At 43.8% G+C, this 23469-nt stretch overlaps 3 protein-coding genes across 4 annotated transcripts; 1 reads left to right on the forward strand and 2 right to left on the reverse strand.

The window, feature by feature from the left end:
- Positions 1–3567: 3567 nt before the first annotated feature.
- On the reverse strand, positions 3568–11388 carry tm9sf1 (transmembrane 9 superfamily member 1). Its single transcript, XM_079755088.1, has 9 exons — positions 11185–11388; positions 10339–10550; positions 9824–9955; positions 9201–9323; positions 8402–8769; positions 7844–7998; positions 7399–7584; positions 6634–6907; positions 3568–4650 (listed from the first exon to the last, which is right to left on the reverse strand). The coding sequence occupies exons 2-9, from the start codon at positions 10546–10548 to the stop codon at positions 4257–4259; spliced, it is 1842 nt and encodes a 613-aa protein (XP_079611214.1). The 5' UTR covers positions 10549–10550; positions 11185–11388; the 3' UTR covers positions 3568–4256.
- Positions 11389–11781: 393 nt separating this feature from the next.
- On the forward strand, positions 11782–17558 carry fen1 (flap structure-specific endonuclease 1). The gene is made up of 12 exons (XM_079755082.1): positions 11782–11833; positions 11982–12095; positions 12328–12430; positions 12628–12730; positions 12902–12965; positions 13121–13230; positions 15035–15171; positions 15443–15509; positions 15706–15837; positions 16144–16295; positions 16773–16887; positions 17394–17558. Exons 2-12 carry the CDS (start codon positions 12014–12016, stop codon positions 17469–17471), a joined length of 1143 nt encoding a protein of 380 aa, XP_079611208.1. The 5' UTR covers positions 11782–11833; positions 11982–12013; the 3' UTR covers positions 17472–17558.
- A 124-nt stretch (positions 17559–17682) lies between these two features.
- Positions 17683–23424, reverse strand: tmem241 (transmembrane protein 241). Of its 2 annotated transcripts, none has more exons than XM_079755084.1 (15): positions 23214–23424; positions 22519–22565; positions 22330–22407; positions 21926–22007; positions 21656–21733; positions 21406–21431; positions 21182–21233; positions 21007–21055; positions 20737–20782; positions 20493–20528; positions 19962–19996; positions 19652–19721; positions 19007–19100; positions 18796–18860; positions 17683–18467 (listed from the first exon to the last, which is right to left on the reverse strand). In XM_079755084.1, exons 1-15 carry the CDS (start codon positions 23283–23285, stop codon positions 18404–18406), a joined length of 894 nt encoding a protein of 297 aa, XP_079611210.1. In that variant the 5' UTR covers positions 23286–23424; the 3' UTR covers positions 17683–18403. The 2 variants fall into 2 exon arrangements, with proteins under 2 accessions (XP_079611210.1, XP_079611209.1); XM_079755083.1 differs by having other exon boundaries at positions 21406–21434.
- Between the last annotated feature and the right edge of the window lie 45 nt (positions 23425–23469).

The following is a 23469-nucleotide window of genomic DNA, read 5'->3' on the forward strand; positions in this document are numbered from 1 at the left end:
GCAAACACAGGGCCTTATCTAAATCAGCTTTATAATATGTTTTAGGTTATTTCAGAAGCAGCACACCAGATTTACACAGAATTGAAAGTATTTGCAAGAGAGTAACATGGAGTAACCGACTGAAAGCCACCTCCACAAAGTAACTGTTTCCATGCAGGCATACCCAATTACACAATTGTGTTTAGTTTATATGATTATCAGTTGACAGATATGCTGTGTAGAGGATGTTGTAACTGCCATACCATATCACATCAAACAAGGTTCTGAATCACTCAAAATTGACTTCTACTAGGCTTACCCGATTACACAATTGCGTTTAGTTTATATGATTATCAGTTGACAGATATGCTGTGTACAGGATGTTGTAACTGCCATACCATATCACATCAAACAAGGTTCTGAATCACTCAAAATTGACTTCTACCATGTATATATATATATATATATATATATATATATATATATATATATATATATATATATATATATATATACACATCTTCATTTATCCTTGTTGTTTTAAAATATTATTTTATGCATATATACATTTAATATTATTTAACTCTTACAAAGTTTACCAATTATTTACTTTGTTTGACTTCAAGAACTATGCAAATTGGAAGTTGAGGGGAGGGGCTAGGTCTAATTGTCGTTGCTGTGACGAAAGATAATCTGATTGGCTGTTATCAAATCAAGCACACCTCCGCGCACCTTTGAATAAAAGCCCACGAGAAGGTCAGCTCTGGAGTCCCAATATCGTCAGGAGTGGAGTACAGCCAATGCCGGCGATTGATCAGCGGTTTTAAGGGCGCTTTTAAAATAATCAAAAAATATTTTGTTGCTGTGTTTTAGAACCTTTTTAAATCCTTTTTTAACAGAATGGCAGAGTGGAAGACTCAACTGAGTTACAATTACAATCCACCATACCACCATGCTTATGCCTACGGTATAATGTACCAAGCCGGGTCGGAGCAAACCCACGGCACTCTTCCGAGTTGGGCGGACCAGGGTGTTGCCGAGCTCGGAAGCTACAACGCCGGGGTCCCCCAAGGCTACTTCGTCGCTACGGCCAGGCCTCGGGAGGAATCGCCGCCTAGGAGCCCGGAGCAAAGCGTTTTGAACCTCCACGGACACTACCAGAGTTCGGGGGTTGTCTACCTCGGCGGTTCGCAGAACAGTCGTATTGGTTTTCCGGAGCAACTCCCAACAACTTATGACCCGCTCGTAAACGACGACGACGGCGGTCGCGCAAGAAGCGGGACGCCGACGAGTGACTCGGAGGAGCACACTTCGCCCGGTATGTAGAACCGCCAGAGAGCGGTAACTAACGTTATTAAATGCGGTACCCAGTTGGGGGGTGAAATATATATTTTTAATAATGCAATAAAATGGCTTACATTTTCTGCTGCCTCGTTTACGATTATTTCTCGTACGAGTATCGCCAATGAAGAACAATCCGAGGCCATATTGGATTATTTTTTCCGAATATCCCGCCAACCGGCTCGGATGTTAGATAAAAGATGTGGCGACATCTGCCGGTATAATATGGTATAGCACCCGACGTTTTTGCACCGTAGACCGTTCTTTTAGGACAAAAAACGGTTTTACGTTTTTGTCACCTTCAGTATGCACACCTTTGGTAATTTATTTTGCATCAAAATACACACTTTCGACCATTGCTTATATTTATTTCTGACCTACTCAGACTCGTGGAGTTCACCTAGTAGCAGAGAAGAGGGCCTCCCCCAGACAGACCCTACTGCCTGGATACAGAAGGAATTGTATCATGACCCTGAAACCGGTAGCCCCAACACAAGCCATGATCTCTCCTCTATTCTGGAGAAGCCGCAAAGCTTCACAGCCGTGGAAAATGAGGACCCAAACACTTCCTGCTCCCCTGTGGCCACATCTAAAACCACCCCCACCCCGAAGACCCGACGCACTGTGAGGAGGGTGAAGCTCCGCACCGTGTTCTCCGACGACCAGATGAACGTCCTGATCCAGCGTTTCAGTGCACAGAGGTACCTCACCCCTATAGAGATGAAGAACCTGGCAGCCCAATCGGGACTCACTTATCAGCAGGTAGAGCAATGATTCACTTAGAAAATGTGATTTGGGTGTTCCTCTTGCGCACAAAGACTAAGTGCTGGTTTGTGCGTGTTCAGGTGAAGACCTGGTTTCAGAATCGTAGGATGAAGCTGAGGCGACATCAGAAGGACACAAGCTGGGTGTCTGAGCACTACAATACCAAAAAGGCTGGCAACGTCAACACCGACCCAGCGGTTTACTCCATGGCCCCTCTCCTACAGCAAGTAAGTTGCAGCTCAGTGACACTACCATCATTGCCCAGTGAAAGTCAAGTAGACACTGGAGGATATTATTTGAACATTCCTCTTGTCCTATCCATCATGGTTCCTGTTGTCGGTGACTGAGAATCTTCCGGTGTGGACATAGAGTATTGCGTCTCAATTGGAGGCCCGACCCTAGTCTGGTCATGGCCTTAAAGGCATGACGCGACATATAAACCCTGCTGCGCTTTGACTCAGTGTGTATGTATACCGGCCTAATGTATACATGTACTCTTCACTTCACCCAAGTCTCAAGGAGAAGCCCGGAGCCACCTCCAGGAGCAGTACACCCAACATATGATAGAGGCGGGAAGCATGTACAAGAACAGCCCGCCCCAGAATCTGGCCTACTACCTGGCCGCCATGGGCGCGGCCGGCACCACGAGCTACCACGGCTCTTGGTCCACTGGGGGCCCCCGCACAGCTCCCCTTCCCTCGAGACCCGAGGGCCCTGGCTGGCCCATGGCCTCATCCGCCCAACAGCAACCACAGTACGCGTACGACTACAGCAACCCCATCACCTACAGCGCCGCCGGCCCTCTGGCCACCAGCGATGACTCCACTGCGAACAGCGACAGCAATCTCGACAATCCGCTGCTTATGGCCCTGGGACAAAGCACAGACCTCACCCTTTCCAGGCACGGGAATCTGTTGACTTTGTGATTGATTTTACATCTATTTTTATTGGGTAAATTGGGATCCTACTTCTTCTCCCCAATACCCCAGAGCTACCCGCAACACTTTTAGGAAATGCCTCGTGGTTTTTTGGTTAGTCGCCGAAACCATTTGCCATTTAGGCCTGGTGTACATATACCTTGTTTATACTCTATACTGTTCTTCAGCGGTTTTATCTTCCTGTATCCCTTGCCCGAAGTTCTATTTTTATATTGAGTATTTAATGTACATTGTGGGGGTTGCTTGTTTTTGCGCTTGGGGTGACAAATGCAGTAAAAAGCCCTTTACAGGTCTTATCATGAATTGGGTGCTTGTATGATTGTATACCACTGTTTTGGCTTTTTTTTTTTGTGAACAGTCTGAAATCAACTGTTGCACCTCCTGTAAACACATTTTAAGTGGTGTTATTTTTGGAATAAACACTGGTTCTTTATTGCTACCATAATTGTAATTTTTAACTCCTGTGATTTATTTATATTGGGTTAGTAGTAGCCACCACTTCCCCACCTCCATTTTAAGACTGAGCCCAGACATGATTAACATTCTATATTAACAAAAAGCTTTTATTGAAAAGATTGTATATTTACAACAGTCTAGGTCAACAAAGGGACACGATATGACCATACTGCTCGCATTATCGATGCCATCGCCACCAGCATTTTGCTTAGCATCAGCCCTCTGCCTTACCACTGCTGGGCCATGTGAGCTTACATCCTTGGTACCTTTTTTAAAGCCGGTAAGAGATGTGGGGAAGGCTCATTTAAATCACATTTTATGCATGGCCCAGCAGTGCCTGGTGCAGCAGTTGGTGCTAAACCTGAAAGTCTGCCTCATAGAATATATAAACAGTCACACACTGTCAATGTACACATTTCATTGGTTCTTGATGGTGACACTATCCCTCATGGAACGTTAAATAGCCCCTATTTCATTTTCTTAAATACAGAACGTTCCAGGAGCCCACTCCATCCTTCAAATGTCCAACCATAAATCTAAATAGTGCCCTAGTGCTGATATGTCATCTTACTTATCTACCTAATCAACCTGAAAGGCCTCTGATTCCTCTCCTTTACCTTCATCAGGTTATGTTTACGTCCTGTATCTTGCACTTGGAGACCACGTGGAAGTTGCTGATGCATTTGTCATGGGGAAAGATGAGCGGCCATCAAAGCACTTGTTTTATTTGTTGTCCCCCTCGGTGTACACGACCCAAAAGGCTGACGCGCCGCCCCCCTAGTCCATCTTGAGGCTGCGGTAGATGTAGCGGATGAAGGTGAGCGAGGCCCAGAACGACACGGTGCCCAGCATGAGCGAGAACACCAGCGCCGTGAGCAGCGAGTACCCGAAGAACTCGGCGCTCTGGACCAGCCCGCTCATGGAGGACCGGTTGCGGTAGTAGAAGACCGAATAGACAAAGATGAAGAGGCCCGTGGAGCCCGCGCTCAGCACGCTCCGCCACCACCAGCGGTAGTCCTCTCCCGACAGCAGGAAGTAGGTGAGGGCCACGGAGATGCAGGCGCCCACCGACAGCAGGATGGCGAAGACGCAGAGAAGGATGCCGTACAGCGTGTAGTGTTCCCGGCCCCACACGGTGGCGAAGATGTAGTAGAGCTCCACCGAGATGGCGCTGAGGGGGGAGGGAGGAAGGTAGACAGAGTGAAGACGAGGTGGGAGGTAGATGGGTGTTCTGCTTTTGATTGTGTCTGTAGAAAGACGCTATTTATCTACCGTGTAAAAGCATAATGTGGTATATGAGTTTTGTAAATTAGCGGAGAACACTGTGTAGATCGATGTACATGTGCCGAGATTGTTATTAACCTTGCCTTGAATTAATAAACAGGGAACATACATGCAAGCATATCTAGAGTGAGCAAAACAGTGGACAAAGGATGAAATTTGATCCATATGTGGTTTATGGTGACCACACTTGACAACACTTTGTAGGTAATTGTAGCCATTAAAAGCACACCTAAGGCCTCTCCCTCCTACTTAAAGCAAATGGTGGTATGTTGTCGAACATCGACAGGCCATAAAGTGTCAGGCTCAAGAGCACAGTAACACTTTCTGCCAGGAGGAGCCGAGATTACAAGAGGAAGGGGAAAGAGTGGGTGTTGAATGAGTACACCGCGGGGCAAAGCGAGAAAGATACTATCCAGGCAGACAGACAGACACAGATATATATACACAATTTACAACGATCTTATCGGTACCGTGGCTGATGTACTGAATGACACAATCAAAGAAGAAGCAAGCAAAGTCAAGTATGTCGCACTCATGGTCGACCCAAGCACGGATGTCAGCAATGCTGCATTTCACGCGTCATCAGATTCGTGAGTGATGAAGGTGTCAAGGAGAGATTCTTGAAATTTGAGGGTGCAACTGAGAAAAGTGTCAACACGACCTAGCTCCAGCAAAACTTTACTTTTAAGACAGCTATGCAAACAAAGCAAAAGTACTCGTTCGGGTATACGATGGAGCTGCCGTTATGGCATCTGAGATTAACGGTGTGCAGGCTTTTATTAAAGAATCATTCCCCCAGGCAGTTTGTGCTTTGTTATGCACACACGCCAAATCTTGTTATGTCGCAGGTGGCAGCCAAAATAAAAGAGTGCGAGATATGTCTGTCTAGGATTGAAGGTTTCCGGCAGAACATTGAAAGTGAGCGAGAAAAATTCTACAGCGACTTTGAGGAAACGGTGGAGGCCGGGGGAGAGCAAAGACCATCTCGAGGGAGAACAGTTGATGCCCGCACTCACTGCAGAGAGCTGCATGAAACTGTGGTTGAAAGCATCCTCTAGCAATTAACCAATCGGTTCCAGGATCATTAAACTGTTGTTCGTTGCATTGCTCGATCCACAACTGTTTACGCAGTAATAGCAGTCCTTCCCTGAAAATGAGGAGGACGAGGAGTCTGGATGAAAGCAACAGAGCACACTTTGATCTGCTAGGCTCAGAACTGAACTGAGGGTGATGTACAGAATTTCAGATTTTCAGGGGAAAAGTCAAAATGAGCTATCTCATGCTCTTACATGCTGGGTTGTTACTATTCCAGTGTCCACTGCTACAGTAGTCATTTCCTTTAAGGTTGGTGTAATGTTTATGGCTGGAAATGCAGTTGATGTTTCTACTAGAGCCCAGAGATGGCTGCAGTAACCGAGACAGAAACTAGCTTTGCATAGTTTTAGTGTGTCTTGCCGGTGGTTTCAGTGAGTTAGGTATCGGAAGGCGATTTTTTCAGGACTCATTATTTTGTTGAATTATTGACGTGGTTTGCATCCACTTTCAAAAAACAGAAAGCCAAAGAAAATCCCCCAAAACAATCACTTAGGAAACAGGATGGGAAATGGAACCGCACAGGACAACCTTAAAGGGGACATATTATACCACCAGGTGTGAGTGTGATGAGCCTGACAAGCCGTTTCGAAAATCAGCCCCATATGACATCACTAGTGGGCGTGTCACACCTGGTGGTATAATATGTCCCCTTTAAACCAAGCGCTGGGGCAAAAACAACAAGCAACAAGACTCCTTTTAAAAAAAAGACCCATCCTTGCAAATAGAACATCCCCTCCTCTTCCAACCAAGCGACCAATGAGAACCCAGGGCTCACCTGAAGGGCAGGAAGCCCCCGATGGCCATGTGCACCGTGGCGTGCTTGTACCAGGGCTGCGTGGGGATCTGCCGGGCGATGTTGCGCGTGCGGCACGGCGCCTGGAAGCTGCCCGCGCGGTTCTTGCCCACGATGCCCCCGATGACGGTGAGGGGGAAGCCCACCAGGACCCAGGCCCCCAGCAGCAGCAGCACTGTGCTGGCCGGCAGGGCCTGGGTGGAGCCGCTCCACCAGTGGACCGAGTTCACCACGCTCCACGTCAGGAACATGGGCGCTGGGGGGGGGGGGGGCGAACGGGAAAGGGGAGATTGGGTTTTAGTTCTCTTTCTTTTTTCTCAATGAGGGACATCGATATTGACACATTGTGTCTGTTGGCAAATTCTCAACAACGTTAAGATAATCGTAAAACCGTAATGATTGTTTTACCTGTACCTCATACATATATATAGTTTTTTTTTTAAGTAATTCTTTATTATAAAAAAAAATGTATTCATACTGTCACTACCACTTTTTCACTACTGCCTGTGAGTTTTTTTTAAACTTTTATTCTTACTAGAAAGAGACTTCCTACCTCTTGAGTCACTGGCGCTCCTGATAACTTCGCCGTAGACAACTATGCTGTAAACTGGATCAGAAAACACTGTAGCCACACAAGACACATCGTCTTGGCTAGACGTCCCTGTTTACACGGCCTCTGTATGGGTCCGTCACCAAGACCAAGTGTGTCAGTGTCAGTACCCTCAGACCCGTCTGGGCCCGACTCACCAGAGAACAGGCTGGAGGTGAGGATGATGTTCCAGACCCATCGCTCGCCGTGGATCTGCGTGTAGAAGCCGCAGGAGACGTAGCCTGACACGCAGCTGGTCAGGGCGTACAGCACGATGGCCGCAGAGTTGATGGCGCCGTGGCGATGCACGTTGAACATCCCCAGCAGCGCCATGATGATAATCGCTATGGAGACACACACACACACGCACACAACTCATTCCAGTCACTAGATGGAACCAATTATTTTTGGTTCACTAGGTTTAAGTTGAACAGTATTTGTCTCTCTCTCCTTAACTCAAAAGTCTGTTTATTTAGGTTTTTATCTCAAAGCCACCTCAATAATCAATAATCAATAATCAACTTATTATTAGAAGACTCTCTGTATGTACGTCTAAACTTTCTCAACAACAACCTCTCAGGAGCTCAATGGTGCGATGCCTACCTGTGGCAAGGGTGAGGAACTGAGCTCCGACTCCCAGCACGGCACACAGAAGGCTTTTGTAGGGGGGGAACCGGAAGACGTCGGTGTGTATGATCTTCCAGCCATTGTCCCCTTGGTCCGGATCGTCACATCGGCCCTCCTCCTCCACGTTGTACCTTGAAGGGGTACATTACACGGCACCACTTTGAAGAAAATAGGATGCAGCCAATGGTAAAACGCTTTGGTTTCAGCAGAGCCGTCGCCGTTGTATTTTAGTGTCTGGTTACTCCTTGAGAATGGAGACCTTCAGGAAGAGACATAGATACAGACCCAGAACATAATCCAGGACTAAAATAAAACAACAAAAATGAATCAATGAAATGTGCAAGTATGCGTAGTTGCCGTAGCCAAACAAAAATAAATCTTCAGGTACATCACAGCAATAGAAGCAAAACCAGTAGAATATATATATATATATATATATATATATATATATATATATATATATATATATATATATATATATATATATATATATACACACACATGTGTTTTTATAGTGGCTGCTTCTGGACTGACCTTGCAAAGTCGTTCTTCAGCACGCGCATGAGGATGATGATGACGAAGCCCAACAGTAGCACCACCAGCACCAGGGAGTTGATGATTGACAGCCAATGGATCTCCAGTGTCTTGGGGAAGAAGGAGTGGTCGCGGAGGCGTTCGCCACGCCGCGCGTACGGCAGCGGGGACTCGAACCAGTGCACGCTGTATGTGTGTGTGACCGTGATGCCGCCGCCCACGGCCCCACCCACCCCCACCCCCCCTGCCACCAGCCCGCCCCCCTCCTCCAGTGGCATGGGCTTGACGTCCTTCACCGAGACGTTGGCGAAGATCACAGAGTCGCCGTTGTACTCGATGTTGAAGTCAAGGTGGGTCCACAAGCCAACCTGCAGTGACACAGGACCGGGCGTGAAATGGGAGATAGAAAGAGAGGGAGAGGGAGAGGGAGAGAGAGAGAAAGAGAGAGAGAGAGAGAAAGAGAGGATAGGCTGGATTTGGATCAAGTGCTGACAGAGGTGTAACAAGATTAATGACAGCTCCTCCTCTCTTTCTCTCATAGACTCTAGCTGTCACACTCTCAAACACAAACACAAACACAAACACACACACACACACACACACACACAGACACACACACACACACACACACACACACACGCACAGTGTCAGTTCCTATACTGCTCAAACACAATTTTGAGTGTGCGAGTGTGTGTGTTTGTGTTGCAAACTCTCCTGCACACAATTGCTTTCCATTACACCAACCAAGCGGACGTTCTCATTCACACAGAGCCATTCATGAGCCCAGCAACGTCTGTACCTTGTGACTGTGCGGCAGGAAGCCACTCTCCTCCATGTACCCGACGAACCCCCAGATGGGAATCTCGTCCACCACAAACTCAAAGTAGTAGAGCTCTTCGATGGCCTCGCGAAGCTGGTCCACCTGGAACAAAGACCAGCAGCTTCTTTTACTGTCTTGATGTCTCCATTTCTTGCTCCTGTTTGATCATGATACGGTACCTCTATCTCCCCTAAAACACCACATAGACCCCCGATAGACACATCGACATACGAAATACTAAATGGTTAAAACAAATACACTTCACATAAAAAACACAGCAAACTAACAATGTACATTTGAAATATATATATGTATGATAGTACTATTTAAAAATATAAAGCCAAGAAAAAAAGAAATTAAAGGGGGGGCTTCTAAACATCTCTCAGACCACCTTTAAACTCTCCCCATGTTTCAACTTGATCAAGTTGAGCAAGGAAATGCATTGAACAACTGCAGCCACCAGAGGCATCCATTGTTCATCTCACTCATCTACAGCAGTATGACAAAAAGAATTCTGGAGGATATTACTGTTCTGAATAGTTCAAAATTTTGCCGTCTGGTTATCGCACACTGACATACACAGCGAAACCCATCCCTCGTACCTGTTTCTCTGAGAGAGTTAGCTGGCACAGCGTCTTCTTCTCAACGTTCTCCCGGAAGCCGATGTGATATAGAGACTGGGCCATTCGGTCGCCGTCCAAAACCTCCCCCAGGCTCAGTGACTTGTGGTGCACCTGATGAGAAACAACGTCAGGAGGAAAGTGGAACCACAAGCTAGGCTATACATAATACCCTGTCATTCAGGTTTGACTAAATCTGTACAGTACTGCATTGTAGGAATGCACCTCACCCACTTTGAGCTGAAAGTATCAAATTACCCGGATTATTATTATTACCATTAAAATCCCGATCATCAGATCAATCAAGTCAAATGGCAAAGATCTTTTTAGAACCCTCTGATAAAATTGGATCACATCGTTGAGACTGCCAAATGAGACTGTTTACACAAACAGGTGTAGTTCTTATCTATATTTAGATGCAAAGCACATACTGTAAGTAAACATGTCTGGTAAGGGACACGTATAACACCTTATAGTCCATCCCCACAGCGACTGACCTCGTCAGGCCTGCACACCGGCAGGGTGTAGTAGTGATAAGTCTCCTGTGGGTTATGATAAGGGCCGACTTTGTTCACGTACAACGTGACGTTATCCCCATGCTTGTAGCTGACCGCCCATGATGACGGAAGCACCAGCAGGAACAAAACCCAGTATAGAAACACCATCTTCTGCCGGCCAGCCGACACATTTCCTACTGCAAACTGCATTTCTGCAAGGGAAGAAAAGGACGATTTAAGAATGCCATATTAATAATTTGCTTGCATTATTCAAATTATACTATACATAAATGTGTTATATTACAAGCCCAAGAGTCAGACATACAGTAAAGTACAAGACAGACACAATTTGGGCTGCAAAAAATTGCAGTGACACATTCTCAAGTTGCATGTTTGAGACGACAGACATCAGTGTTGTGATACAAGATTACAAATGCTACAGTCTGGGTTGCATTACATATGCTTATTTGTATCTTCCACCAGTGGAAGATACAAAAGTGCGAATACAAGGTTTTGTCAATCTTAACAAAACAACAAAAATCTCAGCAGTGACAACTCCAGCGATCAACAGCATTATATGTGTTGAAGACAGACGCCAGGTAAGAACGACTTTGAGTCAAATGATTGAGTATAAGTCATGCAAGCCTTATCGAGGAAAATAAATGAAACGACTGGTGTCCACGAAGAAAACAAAGTCTTGGATAGGACATCCGTTTAAATTGGGCTAGGAAAAGTGTGACTTCTTCAAAGACACATTTCAAAGGCGAGTCATAGCAATCAAATGTCCTTGGCATGATCATACAATTTAGTTATGAACCGGGATCATAAATGCTGCACAAAACCTGCCTGTCCTGTCGGACCCTTCGGATTCCAGGCCCGAAGATTCACCTCTCCTCTCCGATGTACGCCGACAGATATTATGATTTTAAATTGTAATAATCATAATGGAAAAAAATCGATTAGTTTGAATGTGGTGTGTTCATTATATCCGGGACTGGAACACTGTGCACTTTCATAGACACATGAGACGGAATTAAGGAAGAAACCGACTCCACGTCACAGAAAATTAAAATAATGACGATAAGACTGAGTTTTCCGGAGTGGGAGGAGAAAATAAAACCACACCCCCTCCGGACATCTGAACAGTATCCACTATTTCCGACTCAGGAAACGTATTAATATCCATATATATCGTTTTGCGAATGAATATACCTGTGTAATGGGGACATAATATTGAACCATTTGCATTATATTCGGACGCATTATTTCCATCGACTTAACAAACCAATCAAATGCTTTCGCCTCTGTTTCCCTTTTCCGCACAGGCTACATAATCGACACAGCATAATCGATCGGTGGCTCCCAACGCTATTTGAGCTGAATCCATCCAGCAAGGTCTTGGCATCTGTTGGTCATGCCTACATAATGTTTACCCGCGAAACATACGCATTTTCCCCGCGCCTGATGCATCACACACCGCAACTCTAAAACCTCGGTGAGTTGGCACAGTGGACGCAAAAAATACTTTATTATTATGAATACATAATAGTCCTATATTGTTCAAAGGTTGCAAGGAGTTGTTGTTAGTGTGTTAACTCCAGCCGTTGGAGTCTAGGACTGACTGGCATGCTGTTGTTTTACAGAATCTGCTGATTTGTTGCCCGAGCCTCCAGTGATGGGAATTCACGGTTTAGCTAAGCTCATAGCCGACCAGGCTCCTGGGGCCATAAAAGAACAGGACATCAAGAGCTACTTCGGTACTAAAGAAGTTCTTCATACATAACATACTCTGGTTTAGGATAAACGACTGGAACGCTTGTCTCCCTTGGGACTTTTTCCAAATTGTTTTAACACGACAATTAAATCGACATTGCGAACCCAGTAACGTTATCCCCAGTTGCTCAACAAACATTCAGCCGATACATTTTAGAAGACATTGTCTAATAGTTGTATTTGCATGGAAATGACTGCCGTACAATTATTTTGCAGGGAGAAAGATTGCCATAGATGCCTCTATGTGCATCTACCAGTTTTTGATCGCAGTGCGCCAGGATGGCAACCTCCTTCAGAATGAAGATGGAGAGACGACAAGGTAGTACTTCAACCCTTGTTACATGTGGTTAAATGAATGGCATGTCAATGTATTTATATCTCTCTGACACACACATACACACGTACGTACGTACATACATACATACGTGGTATTTATTTGGTCCCTGAGAGTCTAGGTCACCCAACGATGTGTGTCTGTCCCTCTGTCTAACTTATCTTTTCATTTTATCCTCAAAGCCACCTGATGGGAATGTTCTACCGGACCATCCGCATGCTGGAGTATGGCATCAAACCCGTCTATGTGTTTGACGGCAAGCCCCCACAGCTCAAGTCTGGCGAGGTGAATTCTCCGGCGTTCTGACCGACTCGGCCTGCCTGCAGCAATGGCATAGTGTGAAAAAAAACCCATCTGGTGTGACGTTGGTGGCTTTATGTCCTAATTAGATTAAGAAATTTATTTTAATCTGTTTTCTGGTGGTTTAACATCTTCCTCTGAATCTGTCCTATCCAGCTGGAGAAGAGAGGCGAGAGGAGGGCAGAGGCTGAAAAGCTGCTGGCAAAAGCTCAGGAAGCAGGTAAACATCATGGCTATCACATTATTTACTTCAAGATTATGAGCTGCAACATTGATGGGTAAATGCCATTTTCGAATGGCACAAATTTCACGTCTGGAGTCTGTATATTATCTGGACATATCATTTTGTAAAATATTTGTTATGTCCATAACCAGGCGAGCAGGAAAACATCGACAAATTCAGCAAACGACTGGTCAAGGTCACCAAACAGCACAACGATGAATGCAAAAAGCTGCTGACCCTCATGGGTGTGCCCTACATCGAGGTTAGCTCAACTCTTTTCTACCCAAGTTCTTTACTGTGTCTGTGAATGCACACTAAAGACACGTCGATATCTGCCTTTCTCAATGGTGTGGATGCTTAGAATCATACTTAAATGGTCTCCATTATCTTTCTTTAAAGGTTTTAAAGGTTTTAATTAGAGATAGACCGATATGGTTTTTTTCAGGGCCAATACCGATTATTAGTAGTCAAGGGGGCCGATAACCGATATTTGGAGCCGATATTAATTTACAGAAAAAGGGAAAAGATTGACGTCAAAATTTTTAATACAAACTCCAACACTTAACTTCGTTTAAATGCCTTTAAGCATATGTTTAATAAACACAACAGCTTATTAGATTTGCAACATAACACAATTTAAACAAATAAATGGCTCACTAAAATTTTCCTGAACTGAAATGTTAATCTTTTACTTATCTTTCTTTTAAGTTCAAACAAAAACAAAAAGTGCAGTGTTCTAATGAAGTTAACTGAACATTTAAATAAATAAATAGTTCCCTAGTTGATCAGCCATTATTGCCCGACAGTTTTTTCTCAGACAGATGGTGCTTTGCTGTCAGTTTCTGCAGCTTTTCATGTGACACACACACACACACACACACACACACACACACACACACACACACACACACACACACACACACACACACACACACACACACACACACACACACACACACACACACTATTCTCTAGCCATCCCCTCATCGTGCTTCCCTGCAATAAAACTAACTGAATTTTATTCTCTCTCACACACGCACACACACACTTCTTACTTTTATCACTGACAATTTCCCTATCAATATTATCAGCAACCTTGTTTCAAGTGATTAAACCGTTAAAAAAACACTAAATAGCCTACAGCATCTTCACTTTAATAGTCAGTGTTTATCATAGGAACAGACAGCTGCTGCTAACGTATTGGGCCTCACAGTAACGTTAATAGTCATGACTTGTAGAGTTTCGCTACAGTCTGCTGAGCGTCTAGAGCCTGAGAAGGAGAAAGCGGAGCGCTGGACTAACGTTACGCTAAAAGCTAATCAGCCTTCACCTTAAAGCCTAAGGGCTCGAGGGGCTCAGTGGTTACGCAGTTGGATAGCGCATTACGCAGTTGTAGAAGTATAACCACCGCTTAACGTGCTTCCCTGCAATAAAACTGGACTGAATTGAGTTTATTAGGTTTTTACGCTCACTCACACACAGACTTCTACTATCACGGACTATTTCCATATCGATATTATCAACAAACCTTGTTTCGAGTGATTAACAGGCATGCCTGGACGCCGGACTGTGAGCAGAGCTGCCGCTTATGTTTATATAACGTTAATGGTCTCACAGTAATGTTACTAGTAGTTGTGAGTTGTAGAAGACTGGGATGTTTATTACAATTTCGGGAGAGTCTGCTGTCTTAACTTACCTCCAAACCAAACCAGACCTTTTCTCCTCTACGCCGTGTGTGTGTGAGCACTGTGCATGCACAGCTTTCACTGCTGTTTGGCTGTTACCCATCCTGGCTCGGCGTCACCAATCAGATGGTGCTGTGGATGGGACAATGCTGGAGACAGCGTAGTGACAGCAGACAGAGAGTCGCAGCTGCATCAGAGCCAAAATAACCCAGTTTTAAATTGATCTCTTATCGGCCGTCGGATCAAAAAAAAGGGTGTCAAAATGCCGAATATCGGCGCCGATAATCGGTCGATCCCTAGTTTTAATGATCATTTAGGATAGGATTTTATGTGTTCACTTCAAAAAGCCACTGCGTTAAGTTAAAGGGTTTTCCCTTACAGGCGCCTTGCGAGGCTGAGGCCAGCTGTGCCGCTCTTGTTAAGGGGGGAAAGGTCTTCGCAACGGCAACGGAGGACATGGACGGGCTCACATTCGGGACCAACGTCCTCCTCAGGCACCTGACGGCCAGTGAGGCCAAGTATGGATGCTCTCTTTAGACTCGTCCGTTATTTAAGAAATGTTATATTTAAGCTAATGAGTTGATGAAATGCATATAGACTCGTATTTACCAATATATCCCAGTGTATATTTGTCTTGTGTAAAGAAATATTTGCAAATTACTATATGTATGTACCAAGCATTTGTGTTTTCGTCCAATGTGTCTCTTTAGAGCAGTGCTGTGTAAAGCAATACACTGGCCCAATATTGAGCTGGAAACGTTGACTCTCGGTTCTCTTTTGATGATCTAGGAAACTTCCGATCCAAGAGTTCAGCTTTAATCGCTTGCTGCAGGATATCGGCCTGACCAATGAACAGGTAGGATTTCCTTTCAAAAACACATGCAATGCCGTGCATAAAACTAGCTCTCCTCTTCATTTGGACAATGCATACAAACTGTTGGTCATTCCTCACTCGGGTGTGTGCTCATGAAGTGGTTTGCGCAAGCCTTTTACTGGAAAGTGTTTGCTTATCAGCTAATAATCCGGGTGTTTCCATGTTGGATCCGTATCAGTTTGTGGACCTGTGCATCCTGCTGGGCTGCGACTACTGCGGCACCATCAAGGGGATCGGCCCCAAGCGCGCCATCGACCTCATCAAGCAGCACGGCTCCATCGAGGAGATCCTGGATAACCTGGACCCCAAGGTGGGTTCCCCTCCAGTGGTCCAGTGGCAAGAATGCTAGATTCAAAATAGTAAATGCATCTAGTGTTGGGATGTTTTCTAATTCTGTAGTATCTTGGGTATACCAACATTAACTGGACTGACCCAGACGTTACTCTTTACTAATTTATCGACAACCTGAAAACGGGGCTCTCCCGCAAAGTCATCTTTTGATTCAAATTTCAAAATGCAACCTCTTATTTGAACTAGGATTATAATTAACACAAATGTTCTGAAACTTGTAACAATAATATTTAATGTAATGCCTCTCTCCTGCGTCACCTTGCAGAAGCACCCGCCCCCCGAGAACTGGCTGTTCAAGGAGGCCCGCCGCCTCTTCCTGGCCCCTGACGTGGTGGACTGCGCCGCAGTGGACCTCAAGTGGAACGAGCCCTCTGAGGACGAGCTCATCCAGTTCATGTGCACAGAGAAGCAGTTCAGGTACGCCCTGCCTCCACACCCCGCACCACCACCACCACCACCACCACCACCACCACCGCTAACACCAGCATGAATGGGAACAGAAAGACAAACACTAGTAGGTCACATGGGAGCAATCAATCGCTCTGTAGTGTTACTGTCGTGATGGTAACCAGGCTAGCAGTCCACTGCATTTCATGTGTCTTCACATATAGAAATGGGCAACAACGTTGGCTGGGGTGGTTATGGTGGCCCTAGCCTAGTTGGTGTGACCCCCAATGGGCATTGGTTACCACATTCTCAGTTCTCTGGATGTCCATCATTGTTAAGTACCTTCTATTCAAATGCCCCCCCCCCCCACATTCACCTTATAGGGATTGCATGGGTTGTATAGTATGTGGCTTTTAAGTGTGTGTGTGTGTGTGTGTGTGTGTGTGTGTGTGTGTGTGTGTGTGTGTGTGTGTGTGTGTGTGTGTGTGTGTGCGCTTCATCATGCAGTGAGGACAGAATCCGTAACGGCTGTAAGAAGATGTCGAAGAGCAGACAGGGCAGCACCCAGGGAAGATTGGATTCCTTCTTCAGTGTGACTGGATCGCTGTCCTCTAAGCGCAAGGTAACCAGAGGCCCGACACCAACAGCCAGGGAGCGATCACGCGGGCTGGTGGAGCTAGATAATCTAGTTGGTTCATCATTTTAATCAAGCCACAATTTAACCATCTGTCATTAATTGATTACAAGACACCAAATCAAACCTTCATGGACAACATCTCCAGCGAAAACACACAGGTTATGTACGATGACTGATTCTGATTGGTTAGAACGGTCTTTTACCTAAACTAAATGGAGTTTGTGTATTTGTGTTGTCACAATATCTCACTAGGGCTGTTGATTGCCCATCTTTGTTTTATGCAAATAGATTTAGTATTCCCTTTACCTTCTTTGCAATGGCTAGTTTTAAATGGGTTATATTATGCCACCAGATGCGTTGACTGATCTATGCAGGATACATCTGGGTGGCACTTTATTCACCATCCCTTCTTTCAAATGACTGGTTTTTGAGAGTGCTTGGAGCTATGTAGTGCACTCTGTTAATCCTTCTCATGTCTCCTTGCCTCCCAGGAGCCTGATACCAAAGGATCAGCAAAGAAGAAGCAGAAGACCGGGGCCACACCAGGCAAGTTTAAGAAGTGCAAATAGACCGCCTGGTTGTCTGAAAAAAGGGTGCTGGACATTGCAACTGTTTATTTTTGTTGGTGAATAAAGTGTTTTCTTTTATTTTGTCAATGACGTGTGGCTGAATCTCAGTCGGGCAATGTTTTATATAATTTATTTCAGTTTACAGAAGAATTTCCCTTTCAAATGTAATGGATCTTTGGAGATAACAAATATTAAGTCATTATTTAACTTTACAGGGTCAATGGAAAAAACAAGTCCTCTTTTGCATTAGTAGGCATATAACCATCTTTCTGAAATACAAGTAAAGGTGCAGTTCAATGCTTCAGCTCAAAATACACAATTACATACACCAGCTAGCATCAACTCCTTTATACACACGGGACACTCAGGACTGGCTTTACATTCATTTCATTTGTATTCACCTGCTCCCAATTGCCCAATGGAGTTGAAATAAGGTGTTTTGTCAGCACATTGGTAAACTACAGTATTGGTTTTGTGTCCAATAAAATAAACCTGCCAAGAACCAGCGGGTTAACAACGTAGCTGGATTCAGGTACTTGAGATTGTCGAAGACGCTAATATGTTGAACGATAAAACTAGGAATAACCTAATACCAGTAACGTTCAATTCCTGTTCCCCTCCACCCCCCCCCCACCCGTTTTACTCCATTTATAAGTTGCATAAAAGGATGTAGACATAATTCATATTGTACTTTCAGTCCTGTTAAAGCTCAAAAGCTCTTGAATAATATTAAGGTACACTTTGGGTAAACAGGGTAAAAACAGCATTTTCTATAGCAAACTACCATACAAATCATGTATGGAAACAAGTATACAGATATACGATCTTAACATCAAGACATGAGTTAAAAAATAATTTCATAGAAAAAAAACTTTCAGAAAAATAGAGAATTTCATATATATATATATGACATGTTTGGTTGAGCTGATGCTTCACGCTTTGGTAGCCATCTCTGAGTACACCAACACGGCCTCCCCAACAAGGCTGAAGAATACACTGGAACAACAAAGCAAGCGTTAACACTCCCAAGAACCCAGCAGGAGAGCGGTGAAGGCTGGATGAATAAACTTTTTTTGAACAAAATTAATAAACTTTTGCAGCAAAATCTCGTTCCAATATCCCTGAATTTCAGAATAAACATGATGAAACCTGCAAGAGTTCGCTGAAGGGTGGATGTCCTAGTGTACTATATATATATATATATGATATAAATCTATTTAGAACAATTATTTTGGTCCTGTCCCTCAATCTCTGGACGACCAAAATGCACTAGGTGAAGATGAGATGATGGACGGAAGGTCCTAAGGCAGGGTGGGAGACTCACCAGGCAAAGGACGGTATGTTGGGGTCCAGGGGGAAGGCCAGGGGGGAGAGGGTTACAGCAGCCAGCTGTGGTGGGTTTGGGAGAGATTTCACTAAGGATATGTCACCAACTGATGTGACAGTATGCTAGTTGATCATGAAGACATTTTATCAAAGTTATGCATTTTTGTTGCAAGAATGCTCAACAAATAAAGGACAAACAAAGAAGTTACCTTGGACAGGAATGTCCACGTCCTAGACTCCTCCAGGGACAACCCACTCTTAAGCTTTGCTGTTGTCAATAGCAGAAGAAAACCCAGCAAGGCACTGTGAAATAATTACACTTTTATATAATAGTCAGGGTTCTCCAACAGTATATATATTATTTGCAGATTTTCATTGAATAACCATTGCCATATCTATATATACAACGTCATTAATATTAAGAAAAAAAATTGGTGATTGCCTGTCAGGAGAATGAGGGTTATTTGAAAATATTCAGTGTAGACACCACCTGTCTATTCAGCTCTTCCTGAAGGCAACGAGCAGGCACCCGCTGCAGCCTAAGTACGTCGTCAAACAACTCATGTTTGCTCTTCTAGCCTACTAGAATGAATAAACCTCCATTATCTACCACACAAGCTGCTTATCACCATAGAAACGTGCCCTTAAGTACCTCTCAGACACCAGTGATTACACTGTGACCCAACACTGGATGATGTGTGTGTGCGTGTGTGCGTGCGTGCGTGCGTGCGTGTGTGACTAAAACATGGTGATGCTGAACAAGGGATGCTTTGTATTTAAACTGTCCTTTGCCACCACAACGAAACCCAGCCTTAACTAAGGACAACTAGCGGGTAGAAACAAAAAGTCCTCACCTGGCACAGCAGCCCCAATGAAATGTATAGGAAGCAAGGAGTGGAAACTCCCAGGCAGCGAACAGGTCACCTGGACGCAGACCACATTATCAACAGGATCCATTACATTTCAATGATGCATCAAAGATGACAATTAGGAAAGCCTTGACAATGCATTCATTTTCCATTTGTCCTGTTTTAATAACAACCGATAGTCCGAAAAACTGTTTAAACGGAAATCTGTATTTTGGATGAAACAAGATGGTATATTTACCATGACATATCTCATAGTAGGTACAATACAAATAAAGCTACTATTATTATATCTTACCAGTGGGGTGAGCAGCAAGGGTCAGCAGACAGATGCTATGGGTTAAAAAAGGCATGTTATTAATATTACACACACAGCCAAAAACATCTTGTTGCATCCCATGCTGGATGTGGTGTGGGACTAGCTAGCATCTAGCAAAGCAGTTATTATAATCCTTATATTTTTGTTGTACTATGGGTCTTTCACTTTGTTGTGTTATGTTTAAAATGGTTACTGTTGGGTTCATGGTTATTTGGGTGTTATTTCTAAGTCGTTTGCCGTATGTCACAACCTTGATCTATGTGGACAATAGGTTTTCAGGGTTAAAGTTGAGTCGCTAGTCATGGGTAAATAATAAAAAAAGAGCTATATGTTGTGGTTGCGTTCTTTATCACTCAAACTCTTCAATGGCTGTAAGGAGTACAGCTCACCACACTATTGTTATTCTTCACTACAGCATACTTTTCTGTAGGACGATATATATTCAATATTGTATTCTTACACAAGGTTTTGATGTATTTCGGAGTTCTATATTACTTTAGATTTCCTTACCTGAACATGTAGTTAATGTACTGCTGGTCAAATACACTGTAAAGAGAGCACAAAATCAGAGCATTATTTCAATAATTCCTTCAAATCAAAGGGGTTCATTTTGCCGTAAGATAGTTAACAAGTTGCAATACATTATTTAAGCTTCTGTTGGAAAATGTATGTAGATGTATTCATAAAGAATTTGTATGTTTGTTGTTGATGTTTCAGAATAATCAATCCATTTCAGACTCTTCACAAGACTTGCCTCAGCTGGATGGATTTGAAACAGATTCGGAACACTCTGTATGCGCCTAAAAAAAGGGGGATGAATATGAAATCACATCAAGTTCTGTGGAAAGCACTCCAAGTCAGTATAATCAGAAGCATTACATTGTTAGCCAGCAGTATTGAGGAGCCTTATTTCAACATGAAAGCGAGGATTTACTTCCTGGCAAAGTGAAGCAAAGCCAATATCAATAAACTAAATCTTCATACCCTTTAAGTACCTAGAAACTGGAAAGCTGATGATACTTACCAACACAAGCCAGATGACAAACTGCCCAGCCGTAAGTATTCAAATCAAACTGTAAAAAAGGCAAACGTTTTTCAAAGTCCAAATGTCCCGGAAAATATGTAATTGTTATTTTTTATTGATGAATGTTGCAAATACATCTTAAGTAGACAAGCAAGTAAATGAATGTAATAATTACCCCAGGATTGTGTATAGGGAGGTTGATGGCAGAAAAAAACATGATAGAGATACTACACAAAGCAAAAGGGAAAAGGAAACAGGGGGAAAAGTTAAAATGGGTTTGCAGAGAAATAATAACAAAATATAAAGAGAATTAAAGTTCAAAAAAGGTTCAGATCTATGATATCTAGCTCTTTACAGCAACACAATTACATTTAATTGTTTTAGAATATGTATACAAACCTTGAAAGCTTGGACCAAGAAGTCTTCTGCTAATGATTAGGAAAAAAACTCCATATATGTCAGAGGCTAAGCACTCCACATTCAAGCTAGGCAAGTTAGATGACATCGGCCTGTTTTAAGTCAATCCCTATTTTTTTCTTATTTACATCTGTTGCTTTATCATACAAATGAATAAGACAAAACCATCCACAGAATACATGAGAGTAGCTTAATGAGTCCTATAATGATGGTAGCCCCTGCCTGCACCCACCTCTCTATGAACGACCCTCAGCAGAAGATAGCTGACGACATGGGAGGCGTTTTGGACGGTGAGGAAATAAGGAACGGCCTGAGAAGAAGAGAAAAGGACGAAAGGAGAAAATCACGACAGTTGTCGACAAATGTTGCCCTGATATCACAGCCCCTTATGTCGGAGGCAAAGTCTGAAAAGTAGACCCACTGCCACAAGTAGCCCACAACGTCTCACGCAGTCTGCCGTGATGCATCGCTGAGTGTTGGGGAGTCAGAACAGACAACGTACCATGCGGGATAAAGCCCGGGAGCCAGCGTAGATGGAGCCAAGGAACATGAGGGACCCAGGGAGCCAGGAGACAACTGCAGACCTAAAGGATTAAAGCAGGCAGTGAGATACAGAACCCTCTCCAACCATTCACACATATGGGTTTGAACCCGGAATATCAGCAGTCTACGCGTGTAAGCGTTTCCGAGAAAGACGCCAAACCCAAATCCCAAATCTGCGGTTATGACTTGCATCTCAGAAAGTCTATTGAATGATTTCTCAATCCTGCCCGAAATGATCACTGGCCCAATGGGGTTGTATTGGCCGATTTGTAGAGAAGTCAACCGTGCCCTTAATTGTTATGTATTCTATTTGAACAGAAAGGTTACTTTACTAAACCCAGAGGGGGAATGGTTTCAACTCACCTGGAGATGCGGCTCATCTCCACCCACCCAAGCCTCCCAGACAGCAGAAGAAGCACAGCTCCCACTAAGGTCTGCCATCTGAGATACGACATATAAGGCAAAGATAAGTGGCAGCAGTGTAACATATACACAAATATAGAGATCGTTGCAATATATGGATTATATTACTTCAAATATCAAAAGACTTACCCTTGAAATAAGGTTGGAAAAGTGAACTTTAAAACAGACAAGACAAACTGAAAAACAATAAAAAGTAAAGCATAATGACAGTATCACTGGTAGAGGATAAACCAGACTATAGACAATATTCCAGAAAATTACCACTGGGGCCAACCATTCTAGGACTGTTTACACTGTTATGGCATTGTAACTTGCTTTGGAAAGTGGCATGCATATTAAATATATAGGGCTCAGTCATTAGGAACGTCTAAAACAGTGAAGCTATAGGCTATTCAAACATTATGTTTCTTAAATACATGCATGTCACAGCTTGAGTAAGGATGTGTTATTGAATGTATAACAATGGATATTTTAATGTCAATAGTATTTATTGAGTTATTTAATGAAGTGATCCAAATACTTGGATAGGCCTACTCCAATACAGCTTGCCTGTTTAGATAATGCATGACTGGAGGTCCAGAATCACTCAACCTTATTCTAGTTCTGTCTGCCATCGAATGGTAGTAGTCGATAGTCCATTGACATCAGATTATTTCTCTCATTCACAATCTGACTCTAATAACCTGCAATGCAGCTGTGGAAAACTACCAACCACTGTACAGCTTTGTGAAGTGACATCACTAATGTGGTACTGCAACTTAAACTACAAAAGAAAGGAAGTAAACAGGTTATGACTCTTCAAACTCAAAACTCGCAAACTTTACCTTATTGGTGAAACATGATCCAACGAAGACGATGCTGAACACCAGTCCAGTCATATGCCCTTTCCACTGCATGCTGCCCTCCCGTCACATAACGGAGGACCCATCACTTACAATGCGATCCATGTTTTTACATAGTGATCATTCGTGCGGGATCATTCGTTAAACGAAAAAAAAAAAAACTTGATCTGCAGACAGTTAACCCCAGCTGCGACACGTCACGCGTCCTGAGCAGCTCTGGTCTTCGGTCACATGGTTC

The sequence above is a fragment of the Pollachius pollachius genome (assembly GCF_949987615.1).
Source record: "Pollachius pollachius genome assembly, chromosome: 17".
Lineage (NCBI taxonomy): Eukaryota > Metazoa > Chordata > Actinopteri > Gadiformes > Gadidae > Pollachius > Pollachius pollachius.